This window comes from Pseudorasbora parva, chromosome 18 (genome assembly GCF_024679245.1).
Source record: "Pseudorasbora parva isolate DD20220531a chromosome 18, ASM2467924v1, whole genome shotgun sequence".
Classification (NCBI taxonomy): domain Eukaryota; kingdom Metazoa; phylum Chordata; class Actinopteri; order Cypriniformes; family Gobionidae; genus Pseudorasbora; species Pseudorasbora parva.
The window spans coordinates 20,445,870-20,465,349 of NC_090189.1; the positions used below are offsets into that span (position 1 = coordinate 20,445,870).

A 19,480-nucleotide genomic window follows, 5' to 3' on the forward strand; every position below is an offset into this window, starting at 1 on the left:
TTGAGAGGCCTTATGTGTATTTAAGATACACGCAGAGAGCATTCATTAAAAACTCCATGCATGTGGTCGTGACTATGCATGACCAAAAAGATACTCAATTATTTTTCAGGGATAGAATCTATTAGAAATGTTATTTGAGTATTCAACTGTGCAAGTGCCCTGAAGTTCACTTTGTCTTTTGTAGAGCAGAGGGTAAAAATGACCTTGTTAGGAAAAAAGAACACAAAGTACTGATAATGTAAATAGTGTGATTTTCTTCCTTTACAGAAATCCTTGCAGAAAGGGCAAAGTGGTGCATGATGGGAATACAAATAAATATTGCAGGAAAACAGCGGTTGGCTCTGAAAACCTAAATTGCTCTCCTGTAACAGATGTTGGTACATATGTTAGCCCACGCTAATGACCTTGAGGAGTACGTCATCCAGGACCATCTTAAATGTGCACCTCTTTACGATGCTCTTCAGTCTAGCAAACAGAAAGTGTTGAGCACACATTTCATGCCTGTTATCTTTAGATTCAGGATCGTAACATGGTTCATTTATTATTTGAAGTATATATGTTTAGACTAGGACCAATTCCGCTAGCGTTGTCAGAAGATGCATGTGATGTTGACATTTTAACAACGAGCTACTCTTATCAAACCCTCATGGGCACGTATAGGATGAAAGCTGTGGGCGTTACCTAAATGTGGAGCTTGCAGGAATCCAAACTGCCCTCTGTTCTTATTAGTGCAAAGAAAAAAAAACTCTAAAAAGCAGTGGTGCAGGTATGACGTCACTTTGTAGGTTAGCATCGCACTGGATCCCTCAATAAAAACCCAATAGGATTTTCCCATAGGCTTTTGGATTATCGCAAAAAACGAGCTCTGTGATTAACAAAAGTATATGATACTTACACGTTTTGCCCATTGAAATAATTCTCACAGATTAACACTTTTATTATTTTTGAAGCCTAAATGCAGTCGCCAGATGTAAACAGCTAAAGCCTATAAACGGGCTGCATCATGGTCTACTTCAACGTCACCGCCACTAAACTTCCGATAACTTTGTATTTTATGTCGTACAATAAAATGTGAGTGTCTTGAGCTTGTGTTAAGTACAGAAATTATTTCAGCCATTTAACCAAAACTCCATTCATAAAACCCATTGACTTTGAGACGAGAGAAACAGAAGTGCTAAAATGCTAAACTTGCTTCTGCGTCTTGGACTACAAAGTGATGTCATACCTGTCCTGCACCACTCTATTTATTATGTGTTTTGCAAACGTTCCTGCTTATGATTTGTGTGTGTGGCAGTCACTAGAAGTCAACAGTGAAAATGAGCCTTTGTTAAAGAGATAGTTCACCCTGAAATGAAATTAAAGCAATCTTTTACTCACCTTGCTGTTGATTTAATGCTCTATGTCCTGCTATCCCTTTCGGACCTCAAAAGCGGTAATTAAAAAAAAATAGTTCTGCACGCGCTCCTTCCTATAATGGCAGTGGATAGCGACCAGGGTAAAATAATGATACAGAGACGCACGACATACTATGAGGATTTGTGAGAAATAAACTATTATTCAGTCAAAACACTGAGCTCGGCTGTCAGCAAGGGCAGCGCACATGCTCACACACTGTTGTCATGACAACTGGTACACAATATTCACTTCAGGAGGTTTTTACTATTGTATTATTTCTTATCCTTTACCTTATAGAAAAGATTGAGGATCTATTGAGCCTGATTTCTCAAAATGTTGCTTGTGTTTATCTTGGGTGCCATGACAACAGTGTGCAAGCATTTTCACCTCACAGTTGTCATGAAGGGCAAAAATAGCTGCATATAGACCAAAACCACAATTTGTACCAGGCTGTAAACATGTTTTTTTTCTGCTGTAAAGTTGATCATTTTAACACGGAGCGCAATAGTGGCCAGTCGAGGAATTGCAGTTTAAGTTACTTCCGTATTGGCTTCAAGAGAAACTGCAGGAGGTTGCCGCTTGAATTAAACCCATTAATGTTGCCACGTGAAGCACATTTTTAAGGTCACCTGACCAAATTTTGGTCCAATGCACATTTGTAGTGGAATGCAATTTCAATGCCTACTGCATACAAAACAGTACTGCAATGCATACGTAGTAGGTGTATGACAGTATTTCAGCCATGGCTTTTAAAACATTTATAGATCAATTAAATTAAATAAAGTTATATACTGCTCTGGTTATTTTTAGCAACTAGTATGCAGTATGAGTACACAATAAATAGTGCAGTAGTATATAACACAGGCAATGAAACCAGACCATGTCATTGATACGAAAGGGAATGCTAACGTAGTCTGCACACTGTGTACAATCTACAATGCATACTAGAAGTTGATTTGTGTTTTGTGAATTTTGTTGATGATATGCCTGGTCTCGCTTTGAGCTCCTATTATTTATCATGCAAAAAGGTCTCTTAATGCCTCTCGACACCCCTGTCATGAAATGTTTGGACATTATGCTAAACGCTGTCATTGGTCCGCTCCACAATCAGGCACGTGTTGGAGAAACAGGAACTTGCATGTGACAGAGTGTGTCTGATGTCAGATTGGCTGTCATGTCGCATTAGGCCTTGACTGTTATGAGTGGGCAAATAAAAGTCCTGTCTAATCCATAAACTATGTTTATGAGAATACTGAACACCTTTTGTCATCACAGGCATTGTAGTTTCAGATAATTGCAGGCACTTTTGCATCATAAGTTTGCATAATAATGGTCATGCAACTAAATATTGTATCAAAATGTGTGTTCTACTGAAAAACACATTAAACCAGCTTTATTGCCCAGCTAGATTAAGGGTATATGAAAATTCTGTCATAATTTGTTGCAATGTGGAAGTGAATGGGGCACATAAATTATTTGGTTACCGACATTCTTAAAAATATCATCTTATATATATATATATATATATATATATATATATATATATATATATATATATATATATATATATATATATATATATATTATAATATCTTTCTATTTTTATATGCCTAAAACTAGTCAACAGTTTAGTCAGGCCAGCCTGGTTGACGAAGTAAAACTAGCAAATCAGCCCAGGCTAGTTTAAGAAGGTTTTTTGTTGGTTCGTTTTGTTTCGTCTAGTTTTAAATATAAAAATTGCATTGAAGTCTCGCGGGCATGTCTTATAAATTATTAATGTTACGCATTAGGTAGGTTACTTATTTAGAATTCACTATTCGAAGCACAATATCATTCATGCTACCGCATCTCACCATGGTTGTGTTCTCCAAAACAAACCTTTCTGAGGATGAACGAGAGTCCTGACATTACTCGCAATATCTTGAACGTTATTGCCCCCGTGCGGTTCAACTCAGAATAACACGTCTTTATATATATATATATATATATATATATATATATATATATATATATATATATATATATATATATATATATATATATATATATATATATATATATATATATATATATATATATATATATATATATATATATATTAGTTTTCATTTGAGTATTTTTTGTAATGGGGTTTTGTCATTTGTATTACTATATATAGTCCTTTATAACTAATAAACTTCCGTTTTAGTTTTTCATTTAATATTTATATTTTATTCATTTAGATTTTATAATTTTGTTATTTTGGATTTAAATATTTATATCGGCAAGTTATCCAGGTAGCTGTGAATGCAGATAAAGCGCATAATGTAAACATTGTATACTATAGTAGGCTAATTTCAATAGTTTTCATTTGACATTTTTTTCTTTATTTTCCATTATAGTTGTGCGTTTGCCTTTATTGTTTTTTTAAATATAGCTCTACTAAAAAAAAAAAAAAAAATAGTAGGCTACTCCAACTTAAAATTATATTTCAGTTATTAATATTTTATTTCAGCTTTATTTCAATTACTGAAAATTACTTTTAATCATTATAGGTAACAATACCAGTGATTAGCCTACTGCTTTTTATTATGTGAGAGAATTGAAGCAGATTGAATAGGTAAATAACTCTTAACATGATTTACAGATCTGTGGTTTGTATTCGATACAAATTAAGAATCAGCTTTGCAGTGTAGCCAGAAGTAAAAAAAATAAAAATAAAAATAAATAAAAAACATTTAAATTTTTGGGTGAACTAACCCTAATTACTCACCCTCATGTCGTTCCAAACCAGCAAGACTTTCGTTCATCTTTGGAACACAAATGAAGAGCTTTTTTAATGAAATCTGAAAGATTTCTGTCCCTCCATTGACAGCTACACAACTGCCAATTTGACGCTACAAAAAAAGTTCATAAAGAGATCGTAAAACGAATCCATATGAATTGAGTGGTTTAGTCCATAAATTCACATACATCAATCAACTCACAATTTTTTTTTTTTTTTTTCAATCAACTCACAAATAAGTTGTGGAACCTCAAGCATGTTCGCTAGAAGGGCGAGTACCAATGGGGTTCATCCTCGTGTGTTACACACAGGTTACACAGCACTTTTGAGCTTCTGCGAGAACCAATGAGGTTCATTATCACGTTACGCAGTTCGGTTGATCTTGTTAGTTCCTGCGTCTCAATCAGCTCCCTAGTTCACTAGTCAGGGCACTGATCAGGACATAAGTCAATGGGCTGACTCCCTGATCAGTGCCCTGACTAGTGAACTAGGGAGCTGATTGAGACGCACCAAATGTGTTTACGGATTAAATTTATTTGTGAATAAAAGCCAAAATTAAATCTGTTCATTATAAAAAGTGAACGAGTCTCTTCAGAAAATTTGGACTAAACCACTCAATTCATATGGATTATTTTTAAGATTTCATTATGAACTTTTGTAAGCATCAAAGTGGTAGTTGCATGGACTGCCAATGGAGAGACAAAAGCTCTCAGATTTCAACTTTTTTTTTTGTCTTCATTTGTGATTTTTTTTTTTGTCTTCATTTGTGTTCCGAAGATAAATGTCTTGCGTGTTTGGAACAACACGAGGGTGAGTAAATAATGCATACTTAAACCAAAATGTAAAATCTAGACTCCTTAACTGTATTTTGTTTTGTTATGGGGTTTAAGAGTGTTTATGCATGTGAAAGAAAACACAAAAACTAAACAGATACAGAAATATTCAGCCATGCATAATGAAGAGCTTTAATAATGTTTCAATGTATTTCACATCTAAGGCTTTATGTACAGCAAGTGCTTTATCTGTAAAAGTGCTGCAAGGGAAATATATGACAATTTTTACACATTAAAAATCATGTGGAAACACAATTCAACCAATAAATATTAAAAAGAAGCTGCTTAACACTGCCAGTAGCATAGACATTCATTGCACTGATAAACGACATTAAAATTAAGTGACATTCTGATAACACAATTATTTTGCAAGCAAAAACTAAACCTTCATGCAAACCCTGTGACCGTCCATCGTGTTAAAGGGTTAATGGATAAACAAACAAAAAAGCAACATGCATTTGTGATGTGACACAACTGTAAAAGTTAAAGAAATGCAGAAGAGGCCAAAAAAAGCTTGAAATACTCACACTTAGGGCTAAACTTTCCGATTGTACATGAATTTTTCTAATTAGTGTCTTGGTAACACAATAGAGGCACCACTTGTGCAAAAACAAGAAAAAAAACAAGACTGTTCTACTAACTGTTCTAAACGTCACTTATTGCTTTGGTGCTAGAACAGAAAAATGGAACGTTCCATATTTTTTACATCAACACTAATACATTAGTAAAACAATCATGTGCTCTGCATGAAAACATTCACAAAACACACATTATCCTACCATATTTGGCAAGTAAATATTTGATATTAAGCTCTGCTTGGCAACATATAGTAGGCTATGTAAGTATTGGATAGTAGAATTCAGAATGTGACGGTGATGATAATGGTTATGAACTTATGATCATCTGTTAATGGAGCAAGCAGAAATCATTTCCGTTTAATTGGTCACTCCGGGTTCAATGCAAGTTAGGCTTGGCAGTATCTGTTGATTACCACAAAAAAAATATGTTGAACATCTATTCTTCTGTTAAAACATATTTTTGAAGTGGTCAAACTGTTTAAATCATTGTATTCACAGTTGTTTTACGTTATAAAATTGGAAATAACTTTATGCAGAAAAGGTTAACTATTTTTTTTCACACTACAATCATGTTAACATGTATATTCTTTATTTTTAATGTTTACAAATTGGCCCCATTCACTTCCATTATAAGTGCCTCAATGTAAACCATAATTAGTTTTTATATTTTTTGTGATAATCAACATTATACCACAAGTGCTGTTGTTTGAGCTGAATTTGTACTAAACCTTAAATACTCCTTTACCAGACTCACAATAATTAAAGAAAGGTTATCCTTCATAAAACAGCTCAAAAAGTGTATGATACTGTATACAAACAAGGGCCACCTGTTTCTAAGTGTGCCTGGTATCAGTGCAGCCTTCTGTGATGGATGTGGGAAGAAACCCTCACATGCCTGAAGCTCGCTGTCTTATCTATTATGTACCAACAGCTCTACCTACTGGTGGATAGGGAGCCCTGTCCAATCGGGAGAGATCTCCCTCCGATCCACATTCAAATGCTGATTAAGACTTCAGCATACAGTAGCTGTAAATATCACAATCATTTTGAAAGCTGTAAGGTGCACTGTTGCCATGCGCACATACAATCAACATGGTCTTCAGCAGTGCTGGTGATCTTCTGTTGCTTCTGGAGAGGCTGAAGGAGACATCGGTGAGAGAATGTGTGAGAAATAGACCGGCTAAGCAGTTGGCAGTAATGAGACATGGGCATTAAGGATGAGAAGGTGAAGTGTCACAAGAGTTGAGATGAATGAGAAGCTACAGGTTGACCAGGTGAAGGTCAGAGGCCGTGAAGTGAGGACACAGTGCCATGTCTGGGTTCTTCAGCTGCTTCAGGACGCGCTTGTAGAACTTGGTGCGCACGCGATTGAACTCCATGATGTCACAAGGATCTTCCTCAGTCCAGAACTTATGGAACTCCTGCATCAGATAACCTAAGAAAAACAAGATATTATATATATATATACATACACTCATATACACTCACCTAAAGGATTATTAGGAACACCATACTAATACTGTGTTTGACCCCCTTTCACATTCAGAACTGCCTTAATTCTACGTGGCATTGATTCAACAAGGTGCTGAAAGCATTCTTTAGAAATGTTGGACAATACAATATTGATAGGACAGCATCTTGCAGTTGATGGAGATTTTTGGGATGCACATCCAGGGCACGAAGCTCCCGTTCCACCACATCCCAAAGATTCTCTATTGGGTTGAGATCTGGTGACTGTTGGGGCCATTTTTGTCCAGTGAACTCATTGTCATGTTCAAGAACCCAATTTTAAATGATTCAAGCTATGTGACATGGTGCATTATCCGATAATAATACAATGTTCATAAAGGGATGGACATGGTGAGAAACAATGCTCAGGTAGGCCGTGGCATTTAAACAATGCTCAATTGGCACTAAGGGGCCTAAAGTGTGCCAAGAAAACATCCCCCACACCATTACACCGCCACCACCAGCCTGCAAAGCATAACAAGGCATGATTGATCCATTTCTGGATTCTCATTCTGTTTACGCAAAAATCTGACTCTACCATCTGAATGTCTCAAAAGTAATCGAGACTCATCAGACCAGGTAACATTTTTCCAGTCTTGAACTGTCCAATTTTGGTGAGCTCGAGCAAATTGTAGCCTCTTTTTCCTATTTGTAGTGGAGATGAGTGGTACCTTGTGGGGTCTTCTGCTGTTGTAGCCCATCCGCCTCAAGGTTGTACGTGTTGTGGCTTCACAAATGCTTTGCTGCATACCTCGGTTATAACGAGTGGTTATTTCAGTCAAAGCTGCTCTTTTATCAGCTTGAATCAGTCGGCCCATTCTCCTCTGACCTCTAGCATCAACAAGGCATTTTCGCCCACAGGACTGCCGCATACTGGATGTTTTTCCCTTTTCACACCATTCTTTGTAAACTCTAGAAATGGTTGTGCGTGTAAATCCCAGTAACTGAGCAGATCGCATTAATGAGAAATTGAACAGGTGTTCCTAATAATGCTTTAGGTGAGTATATATCTTCAAAATGTTCTCACATTATCAGATTATATTATATTATTATTAATATAGATCATATTATTCACAATAATTTAGAAATAAATCTATAATAAATAAATATTAAAATTGTAAAATGTGTTTTAATTTGTTTACATTTTTATTAGTAAATTCCCTTAAATAGTATAAATTATGTTTATAATACAATTAAAATGTGCATTTCATTTTACTACAAGAGTTGTTTTCACAACGAGAACAATGGCAACATTATGATAACACTCACAGAAGGTCTGCTGAAAGTGCACTAGGCTTGGCATCTCCGGTGCCACATTGTATAGATGAGTCTTCAGGGCCCCACTCACCAGCAGGGAATATGCCAGGTCTGTGATGTTAATGCCAACAATAGCAAAGGAGTATCTGCGCCACAAAAGATTTGGGTCAGCACAAAACACAATGTAAAACAAATCCTTGTTTGGTGTATATACACATTATGAAATGTTAAGACACTGCCGGTCTGTGTGATTACATCTGTTTCTGTGTGCACACGTCATCTACACAGAGATTTAACAGGCTCCATGCTACACATCAGAGCTAATGCATCCTGAAAGCTCATGACAAATCCTCACACGAAGCATCAATGCTGACACACAAGCAGGGTTCAGGGACTCGACTACTAATAACTGCTGCACACACAGCAGAATTATTTTTAACATTCACAGATTTAAGAACTGCTCTCCATGTTAGGCAATACTACTCTACAATGTAGTGATAATAAAATAGTGAAAATAATATATATCTTTTTTTATTAATGATTAAACTAAATATTGATATGTAATATATATATTATTTATTTTAATTTAAAGCACTACTGTTCAATTCAATATTTTATTATTTTATTTATAAAGACTTCACCCAAAAATTAAAAATGACCCCATGATTTACTCACCCTGAAGCCATCCTAGGCGTATATATCATTCTTCTTTCAGACGAATACAATCAGAGTTATATTTAAAAAATGTCTTGGCTAATCCAAGCATTATAATGGCAGTAAATGGCAGCCCAAAATTAGTTTAATAAAGGCCTTCTGAAGCAAAGTGATGCATTTGAGTAAGAATATCCATATTTAACACTTTTTTGAACTGCTAAAGGCATTATTCTTTCTTGAGTGTGAGTAAATTATGGGGTAATTTTCATTTTGGGATGAACTATCCCTTTAAGAGTGATGCTTGCCTGCCTGGACAGAAGTGTCCACCATGTTGCTACAGTGTTGTGGATGCTTTCCAGGGTTTTGCTATGTGATGTGGCTGCAAAGGTGTTCAGAGAGCTTTTAGGACGTTGCTGTGAGGTTGCAACGGTAATTTGGTTGCTTACTGGCCCGAGTGAAAACACAAAGCACAAAATTCTAAAGTTCTAGTCACTAAACTTGGCTGTGTGTGAAATAGCCTGCAATATTCTGAACTCACCCAATCGCTTTGTCAATTTTTTTCTTGTCCCACTCAGCTTTACTCATCTTGCTGTGTGAAGAACCAAAATGTTAGTGTCCACTCAATCCTGTGCTAGTCCTTAAATGGCTAATATAATGCAGTCAAATACGTCAACAACGACATTTACACACGTGAGACTGGAGAAAAGAGAAAGCATTCACAGCTACTAACCAACGTTACAATGGAGCATAATGCCTTGTGTTTAGAGTGAGATGAGGTTTGGCGTTTCAAGATTAAAACAACAACAAAATACAGCCGTTAGATTGACGCAAAATTATCAAAGGAATTTCTTACTGAGAGAGAAAAAATGGAGTACCTGGCTTCCTCTTTGGAAAGGTTCCTGCGCATGACAGTGATATGGGAATAAAAACAGTAGCAGGAACAGAAAAAAAGGAATGTGTGGGTGCATGATGTGCATGATGGTGACGGAGCATGCAGAAGGTTTGATCAATCACACAACATGAAAAAAAATCACCTGTTAACATAAACACGGTATGCACACACAGTAAAAAGCAATACACTGATAAGAGGCTTCTGGGGAACTACACCTTAACTGACATCCTGTGGTTGAGATCCTGATGTGTGTTTGCTCATGTGCGCTTAAAGCTTAAATGTGTCTTAAAGCCCCTCAATCATATTTAGGGTGCTTTTTGGATATAAAAATTTACCATAACTGAGTATATAGAGTAAAGTATACATTGGAACCACCCAAGAGGTCTATCCGAAAGATCTGACCTGTGTTTAGGCTGCAAGGAGTCATGAAGAACTTGAAGAGCGGTGGCTTTATCATGCTCTGCAAAATATCTGAAAATAAAAGAGGGGAAATTAGTCATTAAATTGTTCTATTCTAAACCCTAGTGAGCTACCTATATAGTGTTCCAAAAGCTAGGCAAATTAATTATGCAAAGATACCTCCTAAGATACTCTGTTTCAAGCACATGCAAATTTTAGATGGCAAATTAAATATAGATTATAATATGATTTTTTTAATTCTATAATACTAAGCAGTGCAAAAAATTGCACAGTGTAGTTCAAAAGCTTATTTTACCTAATGTATGTTATGTATTTATTGCTCATGATTTGTTAGCATAGCAACTTGTTGGCATCAACATCTATTGCTAGCTGTCGAAACTAGTTTAGTGTAAATTAAAAACGTATTTTACTTAACATATGTTGTGTATTTATTGCTTATTAGATTGTAATTTTGTTAGCTTAGCAACTTGTTGGCATGAATTTATTGCTAGGTAATAAAACTAGTTCAGTGTACTTCAAAAACTTATTTTACTCAATGTATGTTATGTACTGAATGTTTATTAGAGTATGGTGTTGTTAGCTTAGCAACATGCTAACAGCAAATCTATTGTTATCTGATTAAATGTGGTTCAATGTAATTAAAAATGTATTTTACTCTATGTATATATGTATTTGATGTTTATTAGAGTATGGTGTTGTGATGTTAGCGACATCATAACAGCAAAATATATTTCTATCTGATGAAATCTTGTTCAGTGTAATTAAAATGTATTTTACTCAATGTGTGTTATGTATCGGATGTTTATTTGCAGGGTTGCCAACTCTCACGCATCTGGCGTGATACTCACGCTTTCAGGCTCTGTCTCACGCTCTCACTCCGCCCAACTCAATCTCACGCCAAATTGCCAAACCTGCTTTTGATATTAAACAAAGCTATAAGCTTTAATTTGTTTTAATGAAATTCAAACAATAAATAGCGTTTTGGCGCTAATGTGGCATAATGTTAAAGCCAGAGCCGGCGTTGAAAAGCGGAGTTGCATGCTCTCGTCTCCCTGCGGTGCGCGCTGGTCGCGTGGCCCATGAGCGCTCAATACTTTTAGCGCCGTGACAATGAATTTAAATGGCTTAAGCGGATACACAACAGTTTCACCATATAGATGTTTGCTGCAAGTTTTGGTAAATAGTACAGCATAGTGTTAGTGTTTATTGATTATTAAGTCAGCCATATTTACAGGATCGTTTTATTATGGAGAGTGATAGAGATTCAACATTGTTAACATTAATGTTATTCTTGTATTTATCCCTCAGGTATTCCTTACTAATAGGTCACACTCATACTCATTAAATTATATTTATTGAATATTTTGAGGAGATCTTTTGGTACTAAATACTATTTGTGCAACAATTATTGTCAATAAATGACCACTTAAAATATTTTTCTTCTAATATTTGTATTTCTTCTAAAATTTATATTACAATTAGTGTAGTAATTAATATTAAAATAGAGAATTCCAATTCAAAGAGGCAAATTAGAGTCATTTTGTGGCTAAAAAATATTAATGTTTATTTGTAATGCCATTAGGTGCCTTATGGCTCTTTAATAAATATACATGTATCTAATCTAGTTGCTCAAAAATATATTGCAGTCTTTGCATTCTAATAAATATTTAGATATGATGATCAAACACTAGATTTCTTTAAATGTGAAATTTCAAAACTTAAATAACTTGCATCCTAATCTTTTTAATGAATAATGATACTTATATAAGCAGTCACAAGTGAATATTAAGGAATGGCACATATAATTTGACCCAAGAAATGTTTAAACTAGTGCCTGTCATTCATTCAGCGTTTTTTATTCAATGTATGTTATTTAATGTTTAGTAAAGCTAAATCTATTGTTATTTAGTTGTGCAGACCTATGTAGAGCATTTTAAATTGGTCTTTTATGAGGTTCTATAATGGTTAGGATATCTGCTTTAAAAGGTACCTTCCTTTAGTTAGTAAACAGCAAGGCTCACTATGTTTTGGAACAGAGTTAATATGTGGTGTGATGTAGATTACAAAATTTCACATTAGTAGCTACATATGTTTAAAGTAGTATTAAGATCAAATGTTTTTGTCCTGATTTCACTCCTCCAAGATTCTCCTAAGCTACTCACAGTAGGTTGTGCAAGCCCAGGAGACCCATGCCCCGGAAATCAGTCTTGGGGTCGTTTCCTTGGAAACCAATCTCACACCATTGCTTTGAGATGCGTCCAGAGAGAGGAGAATCAGGACGGAGTTCCTTCCACAGCTGGTGAAAATTTTTTATTTGAGAAAGGTATCACTATTAAAGACTATAACATTATAGATGTTCAATTTTTAACTATTGAAATTCTTTTAAGTTCCGAATTACAATTGCCTATAAAATACTTCTCAGTCATCTAAAAAGATTGGCAACCATTAATACCTTCATGAGCATCTCCTCATGTGCTGGGTTTTCACAGTCGTACGGCTCTCTTCGCAGCTTCTCCACCTCCACTACTAGGTTTCGGTAACCAGCAATCTGGAGAAGGCAAGCCTGGAGAGAGATGCCAAGCCTGAAAGAAGACAAGATATACAGCATATGTGTTCAAAAAGTGAGGCATCTGTAGATGAATACACTGTATCAGCAAAAGACAAGGTCCTTACTGTGGGTTAGTGTCGAGGTTGATCTTTTTAAGGGACATAATATCATCAATCGTTTTTTCTACAGAATCTGGGTGAACGCTGACGGCTGACTGCAAAAGCTATGGAGGTAGAGTAATTGAAAGAAAGATTATGCAGATATTAGCTAATTTACAAAAAAAATGCCATAATATGTATTAAAAAAAAGAAAAAAAAGAAAAAAAAATTAAATTGCCTTTTTAGACGTACATTAAATCAGCTTATAATCAGTGATGATATTGCTAACTAAACTAATAGTAATATGAGTTTTGTTCATTGAAATAAATATAAATAATAGATTAAAATAACTTGATAAAACTTAAATGAAGTACTAAAATTAAAACTAAAATAAAAAATAACAGAAAATTCACATACATCACATAACCAAAAAAACAACAAAATGACAAACTTCATTCAAAATTAAAATTAAACTTTAAAAATAAAAGCTATTATAAGTATATTCAAATATTGATAGTTTAATTATATTGAAATAATATTGAAATAACACTGCTTATATTATACAAAATTTCAAAATGTAGACCATTTTATAATATTATTTAATGTTACAGTTAAAAATATACAATAAATGTGTAAAAAAATATGTCATAAACCAACAACCTCATGACTCACCTCATGTTTAGAACATTTGAGCGAGGATTCTGTGAAATTTAAGGAAATATAAAATAATATCAAAATGTGCCGATACAGAATGTGTATTTTACCGTAGATGTACCACTAAATACTATTTAGTACTGTGATAGTATTTACCGATCTTGAGTGTCCTTCGAGCACCAGGTTTGTTATTGTAGCAGATGCGTTGAAGCTCACATCGTCCGGTCACCTTCCTGATGACAAACTTCAGGCCCCGCCACAAACACTTACAGTAAAGGAACACCAGCAACTGGGTCAGTACCCTAAAAGATTCAAAGAAATGAAGAGGCCTGAATAAACTGACATAAGTCCAATACTAATAGGCACAATACACCTGTGTATTATGTCCCAGAATAAAGCGTACCCACTGGGGTACTTTAAAAAGCTCAGTATATTTGAGTACAATAAACCTGAACTGCATGTGTGTTTCTCATTAAATGCATTATTTTTCTCTGGTCTACAAAAGCTAGGCCTTATCCCTATATTAAAAAGCATATCTGTGTTTTGAGACACTGAGATAAGTAGACCATGATGATGAAATGGGACATAGTTCTGCAAAGATGTGTGTCATGAAAGTATAATTGAGAAAGTATTATTCTTTAAATAGGTTTCATGTGTTGCATTTATTAAACAGTATGTATTCATGACATGCCTGACTTCTGTATGCATCTGTTTTTGAATCAATGCATGGTTGACTCCATCCATCCATGTTATATACTAATCTAACTGTGATCTATTTCACTACAAACACAGTGGACTAGGAATAAACCTGTTTGAGTCCGGTTGCTGAGAGTTACTGCTCACAGGATAGACCTGCCTCCCCATCGGCATGCAATGAATTTGAGGTCAAACCTGCATTTTGTAAAAAAGGTGTTATTGTGAAAACTGTTGAGCAGGAGTGACGTGTCTTGAAGGTCTTTTCCTTTTCCAGCACTTTAATAATAGGCAGCTGTCTGGTCTCTACCCAGCAAGCAATTTTGCGTCTAAAAGACGTCTAATAACCGTCTAAACACAGCCCAGACGTCTAGGCTAAATCAAGGCTAAACTTGGGCTGTCAGTGAAAATCTAATAGACGTCTATCATAGCCCAAGATTAGACGGCTATTGAATGGCTACATCTATATGTCTAATATACAGCAAATATGGGTCTAGGCTAAAACAAGGCTAAATTTGGGCTGTCAGTGAAAATCTAATAGACGTCTAACCATAACCCAAGGATAGACTAGTCATCAAATAGACGGCTAACACATGACTAATCTATACATTTAATAGACAACAAAATGGCTAAAGGATTCTTTTCACTCGAATATAACGGGTTCTAAAAAATAACAATCCATCCAAACACATTAAATATAAAGGTTTTATTTAGAAAAAGAACATTAACAACCTAGACAACTTAAGATAATACAAAAAGATCAAAACATAAAAATGACCAAATAAAATGTTAAAAATAAAATTAAAAATAAAATTAGGATAAGAAATATGGAATATTAACAACATAATATAATTAAAAAAAATATATATATAAACTCTGTTGCCGCTGGGAAGTCGGTCATCATGGCATCTGCCAAATAAGAAACAAAACATTGCACAAGAAAAGCAATGTTGACATCATAATTGTTTACTTTATTTAAAGTAATTGTGATGAAGTCATTCTCTTTAGCTTGGATGCGCACTAAAGCTGGGCTATAAAAGGTTAAGATACATGTATGTGACATGTTTAAAGATAGTCATCATTTACTCACCCTCAAGTTGTTCCAAACCTGTATGGGTTTCTTTCTTCTGTTGAACACACACAAAAATATATATTTTGAAGAATGTTGGTAACCAGATATTTGATGGTAGCCACTGACTTTCACTGTAATAAAATGAATACAATGGAAGTCAATGGGGCCCATAAAGCTTTTGATTACCCAGGTTCTTCAAAATATCTTTTGTCTTCAACAGCCAAAAAGAAACAACTTGAAGGCGAGTAAATGACAGAATTTAAATTTTTGGGTTTAAAGATATTTTAGCCATTATGTTGCATTAGAACAATGAGGAAGATGATTGGGAAAGCATTGAATGGTTTAAGGCCAAAGTACATTTCTGATCATCTGTCGCATTATGAACCATCCTCTCAGGTCATCTGGGTCAGGTCTGCTTTCTGTCCCCTGAGTCAAAACTAAACATGGAGAAGCAGAATTCAGTTTTTATACATAACATATCTTGAACAAACTCAAAGAAAACCTGCAGTCCTGTGGCAACTCTTCATTTTTTTTTAAATCAGGGTTTAATGTTTGCCACTGCCTTTTATTAACTGGAAAGGAATAATGATACATTTCTTACACTGCACTTTAAGTTTTACTCTCCTGTTATCATGTTTTTTAATTATTATAGAACAATGTCTTCTTATATTTGACTTTTTAAATTCCCCAATGTTGCTTTTATGTTTTATGTAAAGCACTTTTGGCTTGGTAAAATATGCAATTCAATTTTGCCTTGCCAATTCAAAGACTCATATTTTCATATAATGATCCAAAGAGTAAAAGGATATTTGTGGCTTTCATAACAAATTATTATAGGTTGCACGTTTCATGTTTATCCCCTTGAAGGTGTAGATGTAGCATGCTAACCACATGGCTTCATTCTACAATGTTACTAAGCTAAAATCTCACCGTTCATACACGATAACAAATAATGTATATAATGAGCATATGTCAAAACGAAAACACAGATACTTACAAGGCCAAATCATGTCCTTTAACGTTTGCTGTTGCCCATTGTTGTTCTCCGTTCTCCTCTTCTTGTGTAAAAAAAATCCACTCCAACCGACAGAAATGTTTTTCGCGATATCTGCCGTTGCGTACAGGCGACAGTTGCCACCTAGCGGTTGAGAGTGGTAATTCTTTTTTTTTTTTTTTTTTTTTCTTTTTTTTTCAAATATATCTAGCTTACGATTTTCTTTGACTGTCTTACATTTTAAGTGAATGTTATGCGGGACAGCAAAGCTAAAACTAATTCAAATGTTTACAAATGGGTGGGCTAAAAGCAGACTACACATAGCCCGTCCAATTCAGAGCTAAATCTTGGCTACAGATAGACCGTGACATTAAATGACACATCTTGCAGATATTATTGACAATGCGAACATGATGTAATATTAACCATATATGTGCTACATTGCCAAAAACTACAATTAATCAGTTTTGTCTTTTGACTAAAAGTGGGCTACGAATAGCCGGTCTGTATAGGAGCTAAACCGTGGCTACACACAGCCTATGCACATATCATTTTAAAGAAATGATACCAAACACCTTGTAATCACTGTTAACTTTGCTTACATGATGGAATATCATACATCTCACAAGTTATTTGGACAAAAATTAGATGTAACCAAATTCAAGATTCTTTTGGCTAAAAGTGGTCTACTCATAGCCGGACTATATCAGGTCTATAGTTAACCTAGACGGTGAAATGACGGCTATTGCTTGCTGGGTACCTCTAAAGGTCTAGTCCAAACACAAAACTATACTGGTTCACTGGGAGAAACTTCCTACTAGGTACTAGGTTTAGTGCATTTCAACATCATTTATTGTAAACAATATAATTAAGAGAAGAGCCTGATAAGAAAGCACTTAAAACTGAAAGTCAGAGGATAGCTCACCAAGGGATTGTTAATTAAAGGGCATTTATCAGTTTCTTACATTTTAAGAGCTTTTGCTGACAAAAAAAGGATCAAAAGACCTCTGATTGGTGCGGGGTGGGTATTTAATATGTATGATGATATATATAGCCTACTGAGATAATTGGTCAGTGATCACATAATTTTTTTGTTTTTGTTTCCACATCTATGACCTAATTGGGCCATCAGCAATAGTGCATGCAATATAAATGTATTATTATTAGCCTACCTGATTACAAAAATTAAATAATTATTTCATTTCTGTTTTTGTGTCCACATTCATGACATAATTAGGCCATTCAACAATGCATGCATAACCTATTGGTATTTATTTATTTATTTTTATAGAAAATAAAAAAACAATGACATTTCAGCTTCTAAACAATAAGTTATGCATGCCACTATTAAACAATAAGACGTACTTACCTTAGAAAATGCTTCATTGTGATTGTCTTCTTTGCTACAACTGTGTAACTCACATTCGCGGATGGTCTGCCCGCCTGTACGAAAAACAATTGATAATAAAATCTACAATGTATGTTTCTTTAATTGTTGCATTGTATTAAACTGCCGTGAATAGAAATAGCGATAATGTCTTAAGGTCGTCAGTGTGGCGTTAGGCGGATTAAGACGTTGCCGTGGGCAACTGCTCCCACAACCAACATACGATTTCCACTTTCATATATTTAATGTGTAATGCGTTATTTCATCATATTCATCATTCAATCATGGTTCGTTTATAATAAAGTCAAATACCACAGGTAATATAATAGGCTACCAATCGGACTCATTTACCGCCGAGACTATATCTCGGTTTGCATGAGGAGTTATTCTGCTCTGTTCTCTATTCTACACCACGAATGAAGGTGTGAAAACTGCGTATCAAACAATACATCTGAGTATTTGATAAAAGATGAATAAATGACAGGAACATACGTTTCAAGATGTCGCTGGGAATGAGAATATGCCTGTCCTCCTCTCTCTGTAAGGCAGGTACCTGTTATTCCTCCATGATGAGCATGTGAATGAGGGAGGGCGGGCGCTTCAGAGCATCGCAATGCAGCGCTGCTGTGCCGCACGGCGGCGGAAAGACCCCAACAGACCTGTCACTCGAACCACTGCCTGTGCTGCTGAGGTACATTGCATAGACCTTTACACAAAGACTAGTCCTATAGATTATACATAGGTATATAGATAACTGGATTTCCATAATTTAGAATGAAATTGTTCTCTTCTAGCCAGGGTTTAAGACACATGGGGCTTGGGATGACCTACTAATAGGCTACTTAAATTATTATTTATATATTAAAACAGCCTGACTCTAAATTAACATTTTATTCTAACATACATTTATTGAAACTTCTGTAATCACAAAATTAATTTAATATATAAATATAATTTATAAAAGTGTAAACAAGCAGCTTTGTCATAATTCCAGCAGAAATACCGATATCTTACCAAAAATATTCATATAGGGATCCTTCAATATGCAAGGCAAGGCAAGTTTACTTATATATTACATTTCATACACAATGGCAATTCAAAGTGCTTTACATATAAATTAATTAAAATAGGGATAACATGCATGAGAAATAAGAATACCATGTGTAAGAATTAAAATAAAAACAAGGATAATTAAAATAGTTGTAAAGAGAATTGAAAAAATAAAAAGGTGAGAAATAGATCCCTATCTGCCTAATTTTAAACTCGGGTAGCCCATATGAGGGTTCGCAATGTCTCCTGGAACTTACAAGTTGGTCCAAGACGGCAGAGAACAGAGAAAAGTTGAGATCCACTACTCCAGACTTATAGGCTAGTCTACAAACCTAGACTTTTTTTTTGTTTTTTGGAAAAACTTTACAATAAGGTTCCGTTTGTTTACATTAGTTAACATAACTAACAATGAAAAATAAGTGTAAAAAAACCTCATGTCACAATTCAATAGCCTATTGAACTTGATACGATATTCCAGCAATACTCCAAGACATATGGTAATAGGTTAACAAAAAATGTACTAGGCTTGGTGCTGGTAACCAACACACTGGTGACTCCAGAATATGAAAATACCGAATTATTTTAGGTCACATTTATTGGAAACATAAGACATTTGGCATTATCAGGAGGACCCACAAATATTCCCCCACTGCATTGTTATACATTATACTCAACATTTTAT

At 34.9% G+C, this 19,480-nt stretch overlaps 1 protein-coding gene across 1 annotated transcript; it reads right to left on the reverse strand.

Annotated features, from left to right (window-relative positions):
- Positions 1-5,100: 5,100 nt before the first annotated feature.
- elmod1 (ELMO/CED-12 domain containing 1) lies at positions 5,101-18,392 on the reverse strand. Its single transcript, XM_067423519.1, has 11 exons — positions 18,241-18,392; positions 17,731-17,804; positions 13,759-13,904; positions 13,621-13,649; positions 12,976-13,073; positions 12,755-12,884; positions 12,465-12,598; positions 10,285-10,353; positions 9,529-9,579; positions 8,349-8,482; positions 5,101-7,005 (listed from the first exon to the last, which is right to left on the reverse strand). The coding sequence occupies exons 2-11, from the start codon at positions 17,745-17,747 to the stop codon at positions 6,830-6,832; spliced, it is 984 nt and encodes a 327-aa protein (XP_067279620.1). The 5' UTR covers positions 17,748-17,804; positions 18,241-18,392; the 3' UTR covers positions 5,101-6,829.
- Positions 18,393-19,480: the final 1,088 nt, after the last annotated feature.

Bases quoted from the DNA above. Each gene is read 5' to 3' on its own strand.
- elmod1 (XM_067423519.1), bottom strand. The intron at 13,074-13,620 runs GTGAGTCATGAG...CTACCTCCATAG, and splicing joins TCAAATGTTCTAAACATGAG to CTTTTGCAGTCAGCCGTCAG. The intron at 7,006-8,348 runs GTGAGTGTTATC...TGTTTTTCTTAG, and splicing joins GCACTTTCAGCAGACCTTCT to GTTATCTGATGCAGGAGTTC.